The sequence below is a fragment of the Melanerpes formicivorus genome, unplaced genomic scaffold (assembly GCF_026170545.1).
Source record: "Melanerpes formicivorus ecotype bairdi unplaced genomic scaffold, bMelFor1.0.p_v2 SCAF_12, whole genome shotgun sequence".
Classification (NCBI taxonomy): domain Eukaryota; kingdom Metazoa; phylum Chordata; class Aves; order Piciformes; family Picidae; genus Melanerpes; species Melanerpes formicivorus.
In genome coordinates this window covers 3,030,369-3,048,965 of record NW_027142364.1, presented here as the reverse complement: position 1 = coordinate 3,048,965, position 18,597 = coordinate 3,030,369, and the positions used below count along the sequence as shown (strand labels likewise).

The window sequence follows — 18,597 nt, the reverse complement described above, 5'->3', positions numbered from 1 at the left end:
CGTAGAAGGAGATCAGGTTGGTCAGGCAAGACCTGCCCTTCCTAAATCCATGCTGGCTGAGCCTGATCCCTTGGCTATCCTGTAAGTGCTGTGTTATTGCACTCAGGATGACCTGTTCCATGTTCTTACCTGGCACTGAGGTCAGGCTGACAGGCCTATAATTCCGTGGCTCATCCAACCGGCACCACGTTGGCCAGCTTCCAGTCCTCTGGGACATCTCCAGTGAGCCAGGACTGCTGAAAAATGATGGAGAGCGGCTTGGCCAGCTCCTCTGACAGCTCTCTCAGCACCCTAGGATGGATCCCATCTGGTCCCATGGGCTTGTGGGGATCCAGGCGGCTGAGCAGATCACCAACTACCCCATTCGCTGCTCCCTGGCTCCTTCTGCCAGCTCTGGAGGCCAGCTGTCTGGAAGACATTCTGTCCTGCTAGTAAAAATTGAGGCAAAGAAGGTGTTAAGTATCTCTGCCTTTTCCTCATCCCTTGTCACAGCGTTCCCCTCCGTGTCCACCAAGGAGTGGAGGTTGTCACTGCCCTTCCTCTTGCTATTAATGTATTTATAGAAGGACTTTTTGTTGTCCTTCACAGCAGAGGCCAGGCTAAGCTCCAAATGCGTTTTTGCCTCCCTAATTTTCTTCCTGCAAGACCTAGCAACATCCTTAAATTTTTCATGGGTTGCCTCACCTTTCTTCCAAAGATGCTACACCCTCTTTTTTTCCCCTTAGCTCTATTAAAAGTTTATTAACCATCCAGGCTGGTAATTAGAGGCTGTAATAGAAGTTCCCATCACGATACTTAACTCTTGCATATACTAGGTTCTCCACACTAAATCCATGAGCCTTGGAAATGATGTAGCTGAAGAACTCCAGCCTGGGCAGAGTCATTGCATCTTAGAATGCTCATTTCTAACCCAGTCATTCTTTCTTTCTGTTGCCTTGTAGGTTGTCAAGATATCGCGGATGAATTTAGAGCACAAGAAATTGATGGACAGGCTCTCCTCTTGTTGAAGGAGGATCACCTTATGAGTGCAATGAATATTAAGCTTGGACCTGCATTGAAAATCTGTGCACGTATCAATTCATTGAAAGAATCCTAGGGGGCGAACATGAAGGTTTAAACAGCCATTTCTCAGTGACAGAACCGACAGTAATATGCCAACATCTTTGCTGTGGCATGAGTGTTACTGTGATGTTTTGTTAAATATTTGGGATTTTCCCCACATAAAGACTTTGAAATGTTCCTTTGATTATACCAGGTAGTCCTCTGTAGTTTCCAGCAATTAATAGGTTCATGGTAAAGCCTGAGTAATACTTTGATTTGAAGTGGGATTTCATGGGAAAACATGAAGTGAAATATGCTGTGATAGGTTAAATATTCCCCAGTATGTACTTTATCTTATAACACCCCAGCCCCCACCCCAGTAAGCACCATTTAAATTGTGTTGCTATATTCTGAAAGACTTTCCTACATACAGCAGTTTTTGGACTGAACAGAAGTGTCCACAGACCCTGTGGAAGCACTAATAACAGTAAAATGCTATGCATTTAGTTGTGCTCTCTGAGTTTCTTTTAGTCTTGAGCAAATTGTTTGTAAGGGATAGGTTGGCAGCTGGTTTTCCTTGTGTAGGCTTGCCCTCATCTCTGCCACTGTAGTGTTTTTTCAAAGTCTGGAAATACTGTAAACCATGTAGATGTCTCAGCAAAATCCTCCTTATCAGGCTACTGACATGCAATGGCATGGCACTCTTGCCAGAGGTAACTGAAGCACATGTTACTTTACTCTTCGTATGCTGCTATGCACCGAGAGGGCATTAAGTTGTTAGGTTTGTAGTTTCCCATGCTGCTAGTTTAAACTAGGCCAGCAGTTCTCAAATGGGGGTTCAGAGTGGATCCTGAGAAGGTGTGAGAACACTCAGGGTTCAGATTCCCAAATGCCTAAGCGTGAGGGGCTGAAAACTGCTGCCAGAAGTAGCTCATGTTCGGACAAGTGTACTTCAAAGACTGGAGGTAGTGGAGGGAAGTGCAGCTCAGATGCTCTCTTTCTTGATACCTCATCTAACTTGTCTTTCCCTCTAGCGCATTCCCATTGTCTCACTGGAAGCTTCCAAGTACCTTTTGTTTGTCCACTGGCTAGTGTGAGCTGGGCTTGCAGTAGCCTGAGGAAGGAGCATGGTGAGTTGCCTGATGAGTTTCCTTCAGAGCTTGGTGTAGGAGCCGCTGCAGTGAGTGAGTCCGGAGTTGCAGGTTGGCAGAAGTGCCAGTTACTAAGTGCCCTGCTCTGGCCCTCTGGCAGGAGATTTTGATTTGGATGCTGCAGACCCAGGCAGCAGGATTTTTATGTCTCCTTCATCTTCCCTCTCTCACACACTATGTGGAACAAACCTCTGTTTCCCCAGTTACTCTCAGAAGCTGCTTGGGCTTGGAGGCAGCAGCACCTTCTCTGTCTTGGCTTCCCATCACCTGTGTAGGGATGTTCATGGGTGTATTTTGTACCTTCTGTTCCCTCCTTTTTGCCCTTATGTACAGACCTAGATCTCTAAGCCCTTGCATAGGGAAAGGCAGGCAGGTGTGCCAATGGACTTGTTGTGTATATTTGAGTTAAATCTCTGTGTGTGCAAATAAGGTGTTTTGTACTTGATGCAAATTAATGCAGAATAGGTGATTGTGTAGGGAGATAGTCAGGGGCACTGTAAAGTTTTCCTGAAAAGAAGGGGGACTGATCTCAAGTTTGAGAACTGCTGACCTAGGTCAAAAGGAGTCAGTGCACATACAGTGGCTGAAAAGAAGGTAGATTAATACAATATTTTATTTAACTGATGACCTTAAAGAGTACATTTGGATTACAGCAAAATCTGTGCTTCATTTTCCTTTAACTAGTCTATTGCTTTATTTCTACTACCAGACTTTCTAATGTTATCTTCCAGAGATTAACATTGTTTTTAATTCCAACTGCTTGAGCTTACTAATAGCAGATGTTATTAATGTCTTTTTATTAACCACTGAAGCTCCAAGCTAGGGTAACCCATTGCTGTTACGTGCTAATATGTGGTGAGAGCTCTTCTCCAAATGGCACCAAAGGCTTTAGACAATTCATTATGTCTGGGTTTATTTTGGGGGGAAGTTGCTAAGCACTTTCTAATTTGTTGGGGTTTTTTTTTCCTGTCTTCAGTTACTGTTGTAAAATAAACTTCTTAGTTGTAGGTTCAACACTTGGCAATGTTCACCTGAGAGATACTCAAATGATGGAGACAGGAGGTTCCAGTTTGTAGCATTTCTGTAAGATACACCATGTAGCATATCTGTAACATAGGTTCTAAAGGATACATTCTGTTTTGATGAGCTAATTGAAGACTAAAGATATCTTAGATATTTATCCTTTGGCTTTTGTCTTAAAGTTTTATTATTTTTATACAAAAATTTCCCTGGCTAATTTTTAACCTGTCTTCTGATTGTACTGTTCTTTGGCAATGTAAAAAGTAGGTATCCCTAAATGTGGTTTGATAATGGCTTAAAGCATCTTTGACAGTGTGGATTTAAGAATCATGTTTAGACCTGCAGTTAATCACAGTGTTGTTACATGCATGAGAATTCCATGGCTGTTTTAATTTTGCTTTCTAGACAGCTTTCAGGAGACCTTCTACAGATAGTGTTTCTCTAGGACTCTTGGACATGATCATGGACAGATGGCTAGGAGCTTCGAGCAGACCCGATTAATGTGTGTCTGTTCTGGTATGCTGCATTTTCTGTGGGTTTGGGAGAGCCACAGATAGTGAGTTATGCTCTAAATATTCATGAATGCAGCAACTAAGAATGTGGGCTGTGTGCATATTGAAAGGTTGGGTTTATTTTTCTTCTTTCCTGATTCTGGCATTCAGCAGGAACTGAAAAGCAAACACAGCTATACTGACCTATACAGATAGAAATGCACATGTGGACTGTTTGCCACTGTAGTTGTCATTAAAATCAGTTTAAAAAGAAAAACAGAAGTCACACCTGTACCTGAAGGTAGGCTGGAAAACCTCCAAGTGCAACTAATGTCTGCTCAGAAGCTTTTGAATTTATTCAGAAAAGCAATGTAATGCTCAGTGATGTTTTTCCAGAACCATTTTGCATACCAATCACTTGTTTCTGTTCTGATCAGTGAGGTTTCCCTAGATTGTATTGCTATCTCCCATGCCTTCATAAATTAAGCTAGACCCTCTTGAAAAGAGGAACTAGGAGATTTTGACCATTTTTTCTATCACTTGCTCCCATTGAATGTGTCAACAAGAAATCCTCACTAGCTTGGTTTCCTGGGGTCTTGTTTTCTGTATTCAGAGTGCTGCTGTTCTGGGCTGTATCTCACCATAATCCCTGCAATGTTGCAATTCCTACAGAAAGGAGTACAGGATGCTATAGGACTTTATCTCAAAAGAGATATGTTGGATGGCTTTTTCTCTACTAGTCTCCATCATGCCCTACTCCTTAGTGCAAATGACAGCATCAGCACAGGGCAAAGCCCTTTGGTAGAGCACTGAGCTGAATGGGATTGTGAGGATTTCTCCCAATGGAATTAGAATTATTAGACTTGTCTCAGAGTTCATGTGGGGTTTAAAAGAAATGCACCTGCATGGTGAAAATGGGTGTGCAGACTGCCCTGCTTGAACACTCCTGTCACTCAGCAGCCCTGCTTTGCAGCAGGAACAGGAGAGGTTCAGCAGGAAAGCTTGGCCACCTCCGCTGACTGAAGTGCTCTGGGAGCGCTGGACTGTTCCTTGTTCACACCCAAGCATTGGCAATAAATTGCTGACTTCTCCCAGCCAGCTCACATTTCTCACACTTGACACCTTCATAAAACTTTACCACTTTGCTTACACAGAGAACTAAAAAAATAGCTATCTGGCCAAGTCAAACTGCCAGTTGTCTTGGATCACCAGAAACAAACTTCATTGTCAACCCATTCTTTACCCGTAAGTTCATCTTCTTATTTTTTTTCCGCCCAGAAGTGAAGCTCCTGATGAAGGGTAAAGCTTGTGCTCGATCTGTGCCAACAAGATATCTCAAATAGAAGGTTTTATATCTTGCAAGCATCTATTTTCCCATTTCTTTCCTCTGAAAGCAGGTTTCCTTACCTCTAACTTTTTTTGACAAATAACAAGTGGGAGTCAAGCCTTTGGGATAGCACAGTTGGAATCCCTCATAACTGTAGATGTGGCAGCAAGAGGAAAGGAATGGGATAAAAGCAAGTCATAGAGCAGGTTTACAATGGCTTTTGCATCATTTCTTTGCCTGTGCTATAAGGAAAAGTTCAGCTATAAAACCATTTCATAAGGGTAGTTTGAATGGAAGTTTGTGTGGTGAGGCTTGACTGGATGTTGTGTGTCACTGCCTGGCACACCAGATAAAATGAATGCCTGTTGGAGCTGACTGTTCTCATTTTAATACCACAATGCCAATGCAGAAACCTACAGCTCAACAGCTTAAGGAATTTCTTACATCTTGACAAATATATAGCTCTAAGTGATCAGAGAATTCAATAACAGCTGTATTGTGAGCACTGGTTTTGCAAATAACTGGACATCCACATAAGATTTCCCTGGATTTCAAGTTAGAGTTTATTAGCAGCCTTCCAGTATTTGAAAGGGCCCTACAGGAGAGCTGCAGAGGGCCTTGTTGTGATGGGGTGTAGTGATAGGATGAGGGGTAACGGCTTCAAACTGGAAGAAGCTCTATTTAGAGTAGACATTAGGAAGAAATTCTTCCCTATGAGGGTGGTGAGGCACTGGAACAGGTTGCCCAGAGAAGTTGTGGAGGCTTCAAACCTGGAAGTGTTCAAGGCCAGGTTGGATGGGGCCTTGAGCAACCTGGTCTAGTAGGAGATGTTCCTGCCTGTGGCAGGGCGGTTGGAACTAGATGATCTGTAAGGTCCAACCCAAACCATTCTATGATAACCTGAGTAGTAGTTCTGATTGTATTGAGACTCCTCATATTAAAATTAAGAGTGTGTATAAAAGGTTGCAGGGCTGTTTTCATACTAGTATTGCACAGGGATGTCCTGTTAGCAAATATTTAGATACATAATTGTCAGACATTGACCAGATTTAAGTCATCTGTTGTCTAGGCTGCAAATGATGACTCTGCAGAAGATTCAATCTGGGATACATATTTTTTTTATATATATATTCATCTGAAGTGGTTTTGAGGTGGAGAGGAACTAACATTTGAAAGTATTTTGTTTAAAATACACTGGTTTTGTTGAATGCTGAGTGGAAGAGCTTATGAACAGAGCTATAAATGTGTAATTTCTATGTCAGATGTCAATAATTGCTCATAGTGGATTTTTAAGTCACTCTTGCATAGTGAGCTGTAGTTTCAGACAGGAAATATTGTGAGGAGAAAGATTTAAAGTCAGTTATACTTAGTTCATTTAGGCTAAGCCTAAATTAACTTCATGGTAAAGGAATTTGCCTTTAGGTGTGAGAACTTATTTAGACCTGATTGGTTCTGTATGGTTACATCCACTGGATAGGCTTGCAGAGAGTGACCTTTAAAAGAGAGGTGGTAATTATGGTACAGACAAGTGCCTGATGGGTAGATGCACTCTGCTTCTTCCAGAAGATGTCCCTGGTGTGGTCTGAGCTGATGGACAGTCAGAGCCTGGGACATAGTCTGAGTACAAAAGCACACATTTACTAATTGCCTGTTTCTAATCCATATGAATCAGCCTGATTTGGTTTTACCATCTCCATACCCCTGGAGGAGCAGTAGCCATCTCCTTCTCCAGACAGATTTCTAAATGTGCTTTTTGCCCTGTTGGATGTCAGTTGTTTGGTGGCTGGAGCATTTTGTGTCCTGCTTGTCTCCCTGGTCAGCAGTTCCACATGGTACTCTAGGTCCCCTCCTGAGCTTGTTGTGTAGATTTGGGTCACCTCTACAGTAAAATTTACATACACCTGCTCATTCCCTTGAAGACCATGCATATTATTTACTGATCTCCTGCAGCTAAGTGAAAGGAAAGATCAAAATCCAGAGTTATGGATGTACTTGTAATTGAAGGTATGTAGGAAGTTCAGTGTCCAGCTTTTCTAACCATTGGTCTAACTGTTCTGAGGCACAGTTCTGGGAGTCAGTGAGCAGATTTCAAGTCAAAAAGGTTAATTTCCATCTTCCTCCTGAATTACCTAAAATGGTCATGCGCAGTAGGAGCTAGGAGAAAAAAGGAGTTCTAAAGAGTCTTTTTGTCCAACTAGGAAGAATTTGAGCACAATTGTACATTTCTAGAATCATGATCATAAATATCATTAAAGTGCACTGCAGAACACTTCAGGAGCACTTCAGTTGTGCCTAAAAAGCATTGCATTGTTACATAGGAAGGCTTATAGTATTGTTCATAGGAACTACATCAGGGTATCCTTGATGATTATGGGATTAGACTAGAAGCACAAATGTCGTTGATTCATGAGGCATATCTGCTTTGTAGGTGAAGTCTGGTCGACCTGTGAGAGGACTCATTGTCCTCTGTTACCTGGCCAGCCTATGGCCTCTGGAATGTTGCCAGCCCGGGGCAGCTTTTTTGCAAAGCCAGTGTTTGAAAGAACAGTGAGATACTGAATGAGATACTGGGCACACCCAGCTTCCTTTTTAAGTAGTCTTGGTGTTAGCAGTGGGAAGGAGGTCTGTAAAGAATGAAAGGTTTTATTGACAAGTGCCAAATGCTTCTATTTAGAGTCCAAAATGCATTGGATATCTCACTGAAATCAATGCTGATTTTTAAGGGATTGTTTTTGTGTGAAGAAAGTGTTGAAGCTTCTCACAAAGGGTTAACACTTGAGCCACTGTTACCATTAATATAAAATAATCCTCTAAGAATTAAAGACTGCAAAGTATTTGAATGGTCTAAGGCCATTAGTTGCTGGCACAGCATAAGCAGTAATGCACAGCAGTGGTTGTCTGTAGCTCTTAACTCTTTCGCATCCTCCCACCTTCCCAGCATAGCTTCTCTGCTCTTTCTGTCTGGCAGGGCAACTGCAATCCTGTTCTGCAGCGCAGTGGTTTATGGTTATATGGCTGCACTCAAGCTTCTGCCTTTGGACTTCCCAGAAGCACCAGATAAAAGAAAATGCACAGAGGGAAAGACTCAGTCATTAGGAGAAGAATAAAGGTAAAGCTCACTTCATGACTGGTGTCTCCCTCCATAAAAAGTCATGGTTAAAAGTGGGCTTGCAGAGAGAGCCACTCTTAATGTATTTTAAAATCGTCATTAGCAGGCTCAGACAGCAGTTGGGTGCTGGCTGAAGCCCTGTAGTGCCACTGTTCTCTTACTCTGTGGGTGCAGCAACAGGCTCAGGGTGGATGCTCTTTGGCACTTCTCCCCAAAGAGCATTTCACAATAATACAGTGGTGTCACATCAGTGCAGCACTATTTGCTTTGGCTCTTTGTGACTTCCCTGTAAGAAATAAGAATTTTACAGACTTAGAGTGGCTTTGGAAGCACTGCAGCAGCCATGGGAAGTCTGCTACGCTGGCATAGAGGGGGTTGTGTAAATCTTAATTACGGGTTGAGAAGCTGAACCACGCTGATTAACTACGTCAGCAACCTCACCCAGCTTCTTGCTGTTCCAGTTCTGTAGATGCTCATGAGTCAGAAGGCTGAGACTAACCACACAGATGGAAAGTAATGCCTTCACCTGGTGGTAAACGAACTTTCAATTAGGAGTTTTCCCTGGCCTGCTGAGTCCATTGGGTTTAGTTATTTCCTGACCTTCTGAAATGCCTGGTGCATTCTTGGATCTGAGGTATTTGCTGGGTTTTAGATGGAATTAGGTTTTGTAAATATTTTGTCAGCCCTGTTTCAGTGGGTGTCCAGTTCATGTAAAACCTGAAGAAATGCCCTGTCAAAAAAGATGTTTGGAGGTTTATCCTGTAGCACCTCGAGAGCTGAGTAACAGCCATTACCATGGGAGAGAGCAGGGAGAGATTGCCCAAGGTTGTTTTTCGAGTTAATGTTGGATGTGCTTTCCTACTTCTAACATGAAATAGAACTTCCTCCAAATACACTTGCCAGCATAAAAGATTAAATGACTCCTGGTGCCAAATGCTTCAAGCAATGCCTCCTTTTATTGCACTAGTTGGAAAATTCAGTTTTTGATCATTTACTTGCCTTTTGATGGCCTTTTTAATAGATTTTTTTCTTTTTCCCCCAAGCCATTTTCTACTGCTGAAAAATGCTCCTGTCCTTTTGATTCCATCACTGAAACCTCCAATTTCCCACAGTCTGTGGGTGAAAGAAGCACTGTGAGGGGTGAAGTAACAAATCAGTGGCAGCTGGGCCTTGCTGTATTGCAGCAATGTTAAGATGACTGAGATGTGACAGACTGGAATCAGAAATTTCAGCCCAGGCAGCAGTAGTAAGTTCTGCAAATACATCCAGATCTGTAATTTGAGATGTAATAATGTCAGTGATGACAGCCCCCCCCCCCAATTAAATTTTACAGTAGAAGAGCACACAGTGAATATGTAAATGATGATCTTCACTTTGTGATCACTTTTTAAAGAGCACTTTTCCTACTGCCAACTAGCATGTGACTGAATTCTAGACTCTCTCACTTGTTACAATCTGTAGAAGTGAAATTTTTCTCTGATCTGTCTGTTCATGGGTAAATTCCTCATACAAATGCTGAAACAAAGCACCTTATACTATGCTGCTTAAACTTGCTTGTAATTGCACCTTTTGTTACCTGCAGATTTTGTTCTTTTCTTTCTTAATGAGTATTCTTGTGCAAGATCATTGTTCCCTGTGGGTCTGGGCGAATGATTAACCACACCCCACCCCACAGCATCATTTACTGATAGAGTTTCTATTTGGATACAACCTTGTATTGTGAGTTCAGTGCTTCAGAAATAAATGCTACTTCCATTTGTCTGCTTTGGTTGTGTATCGTTTATTTCTCTTCTGCAAAAAATTACATCAAGATCTTTGTGGGGGGACCTTATAGCTGTCTTCTGATACCTGAAAGGATCCTACAGGAAGGCTGGAGGGGGACTTTTCATAAAGCAATAGGACAAGGGACAGTGGTTTTAAGATGAGGCAGAGTAGGTATAGACTGGATCTTAGGAAAAGTTCTTCAGTATCAGGGTGGTGAGACTCTGGAATAGGCTGCCCAGGGAGCTTGTGGATGCCACCTCCCTGGGGGTGCTAAGGGCCAGGTGGGATGAGGCTTTGAGCAGCTGAGTCTGGCTGAGAAGTGTCCCTGCCCATGGTGGGAAGGTTGGAGTAGATGATCTCTAAAGTCCCTTCCAACCTGAGCCATTCTATGATAAACCTAAAAGAACTGAAAATGAGGAGAGTATTTTTTTTGCATAGAAGCTTGATGAACTCCTTCTATGGAAGTAGCCCCACTTCAAATTTAAAGTCATTTTAGCTTAAAAATAAATGGCATTTTAATGTAAGCCATTCCTGAATGGGCATGTATTTACACACAGCAGTGAACCTTGCTGCTTCTTGCTCTGGCTGGTTTTAATTTCTAGTATGTACAGAAGCAGCAGCAAAGGCTGGAGAAGAGAAGGCTCCAATGAGACCTTATTGGGGCATTCCAGTGTCTGAAGGGGGCCTACAAGAAAGCTGGTGAGGGACTTCTTAGGATGTTGGATAGTAATAGGACTAGGGGAAATGGATCCAAGCTAGAGGAAGGGAGACTTAGATTAGATGTTAGAAGTTCTTCACCATCAGGGTGGTGAGACACTGGAACAGGTTCCCCAAAGAGGTAGTGGAAGTTCCATCCCTGGACTTTTTTAAGGCCAGACTGGGGCAACCTGATCTAGTGGAAGATCAGGCAGGGGTGTTGGAACTAAATGATCCTTGAGGTCCCTTCCAACCCTGACAATTCTGTGATTAAATGCCACCACTTGGCCTGTAGCCCTAGAAGCTGCACATCTTGCACTGTTTTGTATGGTGTAAACAAAGTTTAGATCGCTGTAGTTGTAGCTTTACATTAACAAAAGCAATTTATTTTTCATTCAAGAGACACCAACACTTTAGTTTAAACTGATGAAGTTTCACAATTAAACAAGAAAACAGGCTTCCAAAAGTAGAAATCAGAGGGCTTTTGTGAACCTCTGACAGCAGGTGACCCGTGTACATAAGCGATAAAACAGCTCCAGCTTTGGAGAAGAATTTATTGCATTTGGTACTCTAAATCCTGAGATCATTCCACTTGGAGCAAGTGTAAAATTCCAGTCACAAGCATCAGGTTTAACTGCAAACCTGGTTTTTGTAAGCAATGCTCTTGCCTTGAACTTGTACTTTCAAGTTACATTCTCTGAAGTAGCAGTTGCCTGCTGTCTGCTGGAACCCAGCGTGGAAGTGCACAGTGTCTCACACTCTGGTGTCAATATTCATGACGGTGTTGGGGGCTGCTGGACTGTATTCCATGGAGTGCCGTTCTGGAGATGTTTCCTTGCGTTATCTGTAAGGACACCGTCCCAGAACAAGTAAACACTTCTGTTCACAGCACTTATTTGCAGTCTTTTCAGTCAGCAGCTCATTAACAGATAACAACTACTGTGCCCAGCTTATCAGCTGGCTCTGTGTTTTCATTGTTAAACGGCATAAAGCAGAATTTCCAGCTGACAAATGGATCTGTAGACCACATCTCCTCTGTGAGTTCAATGTCCTGACAGCGACACCAGTATGCCACTGCAATGAGAAAGCTGTTGATGAAGTACAGCCAGGGGACGTTCATCTCCATGTAGGCTGGAATCCGAGCACCAAGAAACAAAATGATAACTTGAAGGAGAACAAAAGGTGCCCAGGTGCCCAGAAAACAGACGAGGAGTCTGGGCAGGAGCTGCCGCTTAAAGCTGGTGCTGCTGTTGTTAGACAAGTAGGAGAACATCAGAACAGGCTGACTGGAGATGGAAATGACCCTGACAGACAGCAGCGTGCTTAGAACTTCCTTCCAACAGGCCAGGAGAGCCGTGCCTACGAGCAGCACCACAGCACATGAGACCGAGTAGCTCTGCAGGCTGGCATAGAGGGGACACTGGTAAGGAGAAAAATGGTTCTGAATTTCCAGCTCTTCATAGACAGCAGGAACTTTCAGAATACAGAAAAACCCTGATATCCATATAATGACCACGGCAAGCACATAAAACATCCTGTGCCCTCTTCCAGAAAACTGAGAGGTTTGGACTACAGTCATGTAATAATCCAGGCCAGCCACGAGATACACCGGGTAGTGCACGATACTGTAGGTGAGAGAGATTATCTGAGTGAACAAGCAAATGTGGTACTTAGTGAATCGCACACCCCAGAGAGCAAAGTCCTCAAAACAGAAAATGAAGGATATACTCAGCAGCAGTGTGAAATCCAGCAGAGCCAGTGAAACACAGAAGTATCCCATAAAACTAACTTTCACGTTTTTTTGCTTCACTTGCAGCATGAAGAACTCAAGGAACACTTTTCCGAGGATAATCAGGAGCAACATGCAGCTGATTTCAAGTGGCTGGTGGACATGAGCGGAGTGGTACTGACCAGAACAGTTCTCACACTGTATGGCAGCCATCCTCTGACGGTGAGAACCAGCAAAATAAGCATCATGGGGCACAGTGCTTCATACCTGAAAAGAAAAAAAATCCAAGTTGTGAACATTTATTGCTGGATACCTCTACCATCAATTCTCCATCGCAGCAACTACCAAATTTACATCTGAATTTTCCAGGCTCCTTAATTAAGAGTAAAGAGATTCACTAAAACATCATTAGAATGTCAAAAAGGGGCCTCAATTTTATATTCTTCAAATTAGAGTCTCAAGTGTTAAAAGGTCAACATAGACCTAAGTTACTTTTCTAGCTACTGCCCTAAGGAAGTTTAGGAAATAAGGTTGACTGTTCCTTTCCTACAGAAAGCCTCAGGATCTTTCTGTCCAGCTGGGCAGAGGGGTGGACGTTTTAGAGCTCCTGGACAGGACATGTTACAGTATGGCCTTAGAGGTCTTGATGCTCACAGAACTCCCATAGAATTGAGACTGCAGAAATACCCTGAAAGCAGAAGCAGCATCAACCCAACTCATCCTTTTTCAGTGCTAAAATCCTGGAACTCCGAGGCAGCCCAAAGCACCCAGGCTTCATTAGTGGAGCAGGGTTCCTTTTTTGATCCTTTAGCAATGAAAGTACTCAGAACAACTCATTTTCCCCTTGAACTTCTGTAAGTTTCCTTAGGATAGCTCTTTTCTGTGTGTTAATTCCTGAGGAAAACGAACACAGGATGGTTTTGTGTATGTCAGCACGACAGACCAAACTGCACGTCGTCTTCTCTCTTTCCTGAAGAACTGGGATGATATCAGCATTCTCAGTAACAGCAGTGAAGCTGGGAAGCCAAGGCAGCTGTAAGAGGGAGTTTGCCTCTTCAGATCTCTGTTAACAGTGCTTAGCTTGTATTTAAATAGACACCTGCATTTCATTATCAGTTTGACAGTGAACATTTCAGTTTGTGTCTCCTGAAAAGCAGAAAAAGCAGTTGAAATACTTGGCAATGCAGCTTCAGATGTGCCCACCGAACTCGGTTACAAGCCTACCTGGCTTTGCCACTTCACTCTCCGTTTGCACAGGTACATTTCATCCTCTAAAACCTCAAGTGTTTTACAATACAACTCAATCTAAGCCTTCTGTGTGCATTTTGTCTCCACAAACTGGACACTGCCTTCGTGTATGCAGAACGGAGGAGCGATCCAGGTCCCGCTATCGAAGTTGATTATAACTCGTATTATGATAATAATGCAAAATCAGCCGCGCACAGGTTAAGGCCTTTTGGAAGTCCGCGGTGCGGAGACCCGGGCAGAGCAGCCGAATTCGGCGGCTGGAGCAGCGGGCACCGAGAGGACCAGGTCTGCTCTCCTAGCGCACACGCCTCCCCCGACACCATCGGAGCTGCCAGCGCCTCCACGGCCCCCAGGAGCACCCCACCTCCGCCCGGCGCCTGCTCGTCCCGTCGAGCCGAAGCAGGAGCGGCTGTGGGGTGCTCTGAAGAGACACCCGGGACGAAGGCAGCTCCCGCGCGGCGTTCCCGCCCGGCTGACCCTTGCTGGCCCCGGAACCCACCTGCTGCGGCCGCCGCCCCTCTGCACCTCTGCTGGCTGTGCGCTGTGGGGACCGGGACCGGCCCCGGCCTCCCGCGCCGCGCCGCCACCTCAGGCGGTGGCCATCTCCGCCCCTTTGCATCGCACGGGGACACGGGCGGGGTGGGGAAGGGCCGGGATCGGCTCCCTGCGCGGGTTGGGGCGAGCGGGCCCTGCCCTGCCCGCCCCTGGCCAGGTCCAGTCGCTCGGTGCCAACCAGTTTCCCGCCGCCCTCGGGGCGCCTCAGCGCCCAGCCCTGTCCGGGCCCTTCCTCCGCCACCGGGCGGGGAACGGCTCAATGTGACGGAAAAATAACCGCTTTGAGGAAAAGGGTTAAGCACGTTGCGTTTAACCCCTCGCTCCACAGGCGCCTGCCGAGACCGAGGGCAGTGAGCCGAGGTGAGCGCCGGTCGGTAGCTGAGCGGCGAGGGCAGAGCAGAACTGCCCTCCTGGGGCCGCCGAAATCGCTGCCTACAAGGCAGGTAAACATCTGGTGTTCCAGATGGGTGACATGTGCGTGCCAAACAGGCAGCAGGGCGGCGGCAGGCTCCTTAGGGGACTTCGGGGCGGGGTTGGTGGCAGCCCAAGCCCTCAGTGCCTGGTGGCAGCGGCGTGTGGCAGCGACCCACACACAGGCTGCGGCACTTACGGAGCCCTGCGTGTGCACACACGGTGTTTACACACCCACGCTAGCTTTGGGGCTCAGCCCTGTTGGTAAACAGGCGCCGGCTTCACCCACGCAGAGGTAGACCAGGGATGCTGTGATCCTCTCACAGAGACGTCGCTCAAAGTACCCAGCAAACTTCGGAGAGACTAAGTTCTGCTTCGTTTCTGGTCTTCACGTGTGAAAGAGCAGCCAGCGGGCATCTCCTGTCCCTTGCCACAGAGCCCTCTGTGGGGTTACCTCGAAGCACAATGACACCTGAAGTGCCCTAGATTTGTGGTCTTCCACATGCACATTACCCTTCCCCTGCTGGATGTAGCATGCCTCTGAATACGTGACAAATCACCCGCTGGCTGCGTATCTCCACTTCTATCATTAAGCCATCAAATAAGCCTGAACAGTGCAGAAGTCAGCCAGTGGTGTGTTTACAACACAGTTCACGTTTTCTTAGCATCACCTAGTGTTTTTATGGAACATTTCTGGTAAAAGTAAACTGCAGGAGCCTCAAGCTCCTACATCCTTTACTGGATCCAGGCTACAGCATACTGTCAGGGATCATAAGTGTAGACTTTTCTGCTCGGTTTCTGGTTTATATGATGAAGATTAATGACGGCTATCACCCATAGAGCATACTTTAATCCGTATCTAAAGCATTATCAGTGTTTACCAAGTTCTGCTAGCTCCCTCTCTACTTTAACTTGTGCTGAAACTGTTTGCATAGTGCTAACTCCAAACTAATTCCTCTCTCAAAAGCCTTTTATCATAAAACAATTCTAGGAGCGATAATTATTTTCACATTAGGCATGGCAAAACGAATGCCTGCTGTGTCAGCCAGTAAGTAATGGACTCTTTGTGGACACAGTCAGGAAATGTGCCTTTTGTTTTCCTGCACCTGTTGCTGTATTACAAATAAAATCATCCAATGTTTTATTAAATAAAATGAGAAGCCCTAATGAAATTGTACCAGCCGTTACCAGGAAGTCTATGGAAAACATTCAGCAGCTGCCCAGGCTCAGCTCACTTACACTGATAGGATTGTTTTGTTCTTCTCTTTATGTTCTAAGTGAGAAAGCCAAAGTGTCATGCTGGTGTGCAGCAGAATCACAGAACATGAGGGGTTGGAAGGGACCTCTAGAGATCAGAGTCTAACCCCCTGCCAAAGCAGGATCACAGTATAACTAACTAACTAACTAAGGTTGGAAGAGACCTCGAGGATCATCGAGTCCAACCTATCAACACAGACCCCATGACTAGACCATGGCACCAAGTGCCACGTCCAATCCCCTGGAACGCCTTCAGGGACGGCGACTCCACCACCTCCCTGGGCAGCCCATTCCAATGATGAACGACTCGCTCAGTGAAGAACTTTCTCTTCACCTCGAGTCTAAACCTCCCCTGGCGCAGCTTGAGACTGTGTCCCCTTGTTCTGGCGCTGGTTGCCTGGGAGAAGAGACCAACCCCCTCCTGGCTACAACCACCTTTCAGGTAGTTGTAGAGGGCAATGAGGTCACCCCTGAGCCTCCTCTTCTCCAGGCTAAACAATCCCAGCTCCCTCAGCCTCTCCTCATAGGGCTTGTGTTCAAGGCCTCTCCCCAGCCTTGTTGCCCTTCTCTGGACACGCTCAAGTGTTTCGATGTCCTTCTTAAACTGAGGATCATCTAGAGCAGGTCACACAGAAACACATCCAGGCAGCTTTTGAAAGGCTCCAGAGAAGGAGACTCTACAACCTCTCTGGGGAGCCTGTTTTAGTGCTCCTTCACCATAATGAAGTGTCTCCTTTTCTTGAGCTGGAAACTCTTGTGTTCCAGTCTGAACCCCTTGTTCCTTGTCCTGTCACTGGGCACCACCTAAAAGAGTCTCCTGGCCCCTTCATCTTGACACCCACCTCTCAGATATTTATAGATACTAGAAAGATCCCTCTCAGCCTTCTCAAGCCCAAACATTACTCTCAGCCTTCAAGCAGAGCTGTAGATCATTTCATACCACTCTCTCCAGCTCCCTAAAAAACAAAAGAAAAAAGCATAAAAAGCATAAAATGCTTTGGGTTGGAATGGACCTTTAAAGATCATCTAGTTCAGTTCCCCTGCAGTCAGCAGAGACATCTTCAACTAGCTCAGGTTGCTCAGATCCCCATTCAACCTGATCTGCAATGTTTCCAGGGATAGGACATCTCTTGTGCACAGATTGTCAGAAGTGTCCTAGGCCTTACACCTAAGTGTTTTGCATTGCCTTACACACCATTCCAACACTGTGGTAAAGCAGGTGGAAGTTTCTGTATTGTTCCGATTTTATAGAGGGATTGATCAGAGAGCTTAAGGATCAGGTCACAAGAGCAAGGCAGATGAAAAAGGTTTATTCTCTAAACTGAGCTGACTTGTACTGAATCCACCAGCAGGTCCAAGAGGGATTCTGACAGGGACTTCTAACTGCTGCCAGTAAATCAACTGCAGCTGGAAGAGGATGTTCTCTCTTGGGAGCTGGGAGTTTTGAGTATTAGTTTGCAGTCACTGTGACTCCATTAGAAAAGAAATTGTCAGAGGAGCTGGAGAGCAACCTGCAGGGCTCTCAGAGCCACAGAGAGCAATGCAGGTGCTTGAAGGCAGGAAAACAAGGGGCTAAGCCAGGCAGGTGCTTTTTCCACATTGAATATTTACACAAGGCAGATGCTTCTGTGTCCACCTTTCTCCTGCTCCTGACAAAAGGAAAGCAAGTCCTGGGTAGTGCATTTTGTGAGCTGGTTGCAGAACTGAGATGCTCTGCCTTTTCAGCTGCCCTTCATACTCTGTGAACTCCATCTGGTATTGATTTCAAAGAGAAACAGGCCTAAATGAGCAAGATATAGACATAACTATAACCTATCAAATATAGGGATTAAAAAAACAACAAAGAGGCAGACAAATCTGCTATGATATATAGATGAAAGTAAATGCTCTCCATGAGCTGCTGCTGTTTATATATATATACACACACACACGGTACTTTGCTATTAGAATATTTCCTATCATCACACATACAAGCATCCACACCAGAGCTGTAGTATTTCTACAGATCAAGAAATATGTTCATCAAAGAATATTTTAAAATTATTTTCTAATGACTGCAGATCTTGCCTTTAAGAACACTGGAACAGCACAAGTGAGCTGAGGTTGTTTCCATACCAGACCAAAGCATACTTGGGCGTAACGTCTCTGCTAAACACTGATCTGCATGAAATATCCTCCTGTGTTTTATGAGCAATTATTGAATTCCAAAAATGAAGTTAGGAATAATTGTATTTTCTTGCAAGGGAAAATAATCAGAAAATTCTGTTTGGTCTGTAAGATGTTGAGGGAAATGTCAGCAACACCACTACGAAATTGCACTGCAGGAAGGACATTTTGATAACTAGTTATTTGAATAATTTTAAGCTAAACAGATTTATGTATGAACTCATGCCCATAAGGTCACCCTAGACTCTGGAAGTTAGAAGTCAGCACTCTGAAATATCTGATACAAAAGGGTCTTGATAAATAACTAAACATGGCCAAGAACCTTTTGGACTAGAATCACCTGTCAGGATACCCTAAGTCCACTCCTAATGTTACTGGCACCTTGTAATCCCTGCCCCCATTAGCTTATTCCACAATAATTCTTAAGTATTTGGGAAAAACTTAGAGACAATGCTAGGCTACAAGAAAGTAATGGGGTCCTCTGCTCAACCAGCTCCAACAAGATCTTTTTCTTCACACTGCTTTATCAGAAGATGCAAAGCTGTTCCCTGCAGATGAAGTGAGTTTAAGGATAATTCAATTGCTAGAGCTGTGTGAGCCTGAAACTCTGTTAAGGTGACAGTACTTGGCTT

The 18,597-nt window shown here is 44.7% G+C and overlaps 2 protein-coding genes across 4 annotated transcripts in view; one reads left to right on the top strand and one right to left on the bottom strand.

The window, feature by feature from the left end:
• The window catches only part of PHC3 (polyhomeotic homolog 3), a 31,305-nt gene extending 21,407 nt beyond the window's left edge, over window positions 1-9,898 (top strand). For both annotated transcript variants that reach the window (XM_068144975.1, XM_068144974.1), the window contains exon 15: window positions 942-9,898. In XM_068144975.1, the coding sequence (XP_068001076.1) occupies window positions 942-1,096 (155 nt within the window). In that variant the 3' untranslated portion in view covers window positions 1,097-9,898. The remainder of the gene's footprint in view (window positions 1-941) is intronic.
• Window positions 9,899-9,905: 7 nt separating this feature from the next.
• Window positions 9,906-14,214, bottom strand: GPR160 (G protein-coupled receptor 160). 2 transcript variants are annotated; one of them, XM_068144977.1, is made up of 2 exons: window positions 14,076-14,214; window positions 9,906-12,595 (listed from the first exon to the last, which is right to left on the bottom strand). In XM_068144977.1, the coding sequence occupies exon 2, from the start codon at window positions 12,539-12,541 to the stop codon at window positions 11,522-11,524; it is 1,020 nt and encodes a 339-aa protein (XP_068001078.1). In that variant the 5' UTR covers window positions 12,542-12,595; window positions 14,076-14,214; the 3' UTR covers window positions 9,906-11,521. The 2 variants fall into 2 exon arrangements, with proteins under 2 accessions (XP_068001078.1, XP_068001079.1); XM_068144978.1 differs by lacking the exon at window positions 14,076-14,214 and adding an exon at window positions 13,553-13,620.
• Between the last annotated feature and the right edge of the window lie 4,383 nt (window positions 14,215-18,597).

Coding starts and splice junctions, on each gene's coding strand:
- GPR160 (XM_068144977.1), bottom strand. CDS start 12,541: ATGGCTGCCATACAGTGTGAGAACTGTTCTGGTCAGTACCACTCCGCT.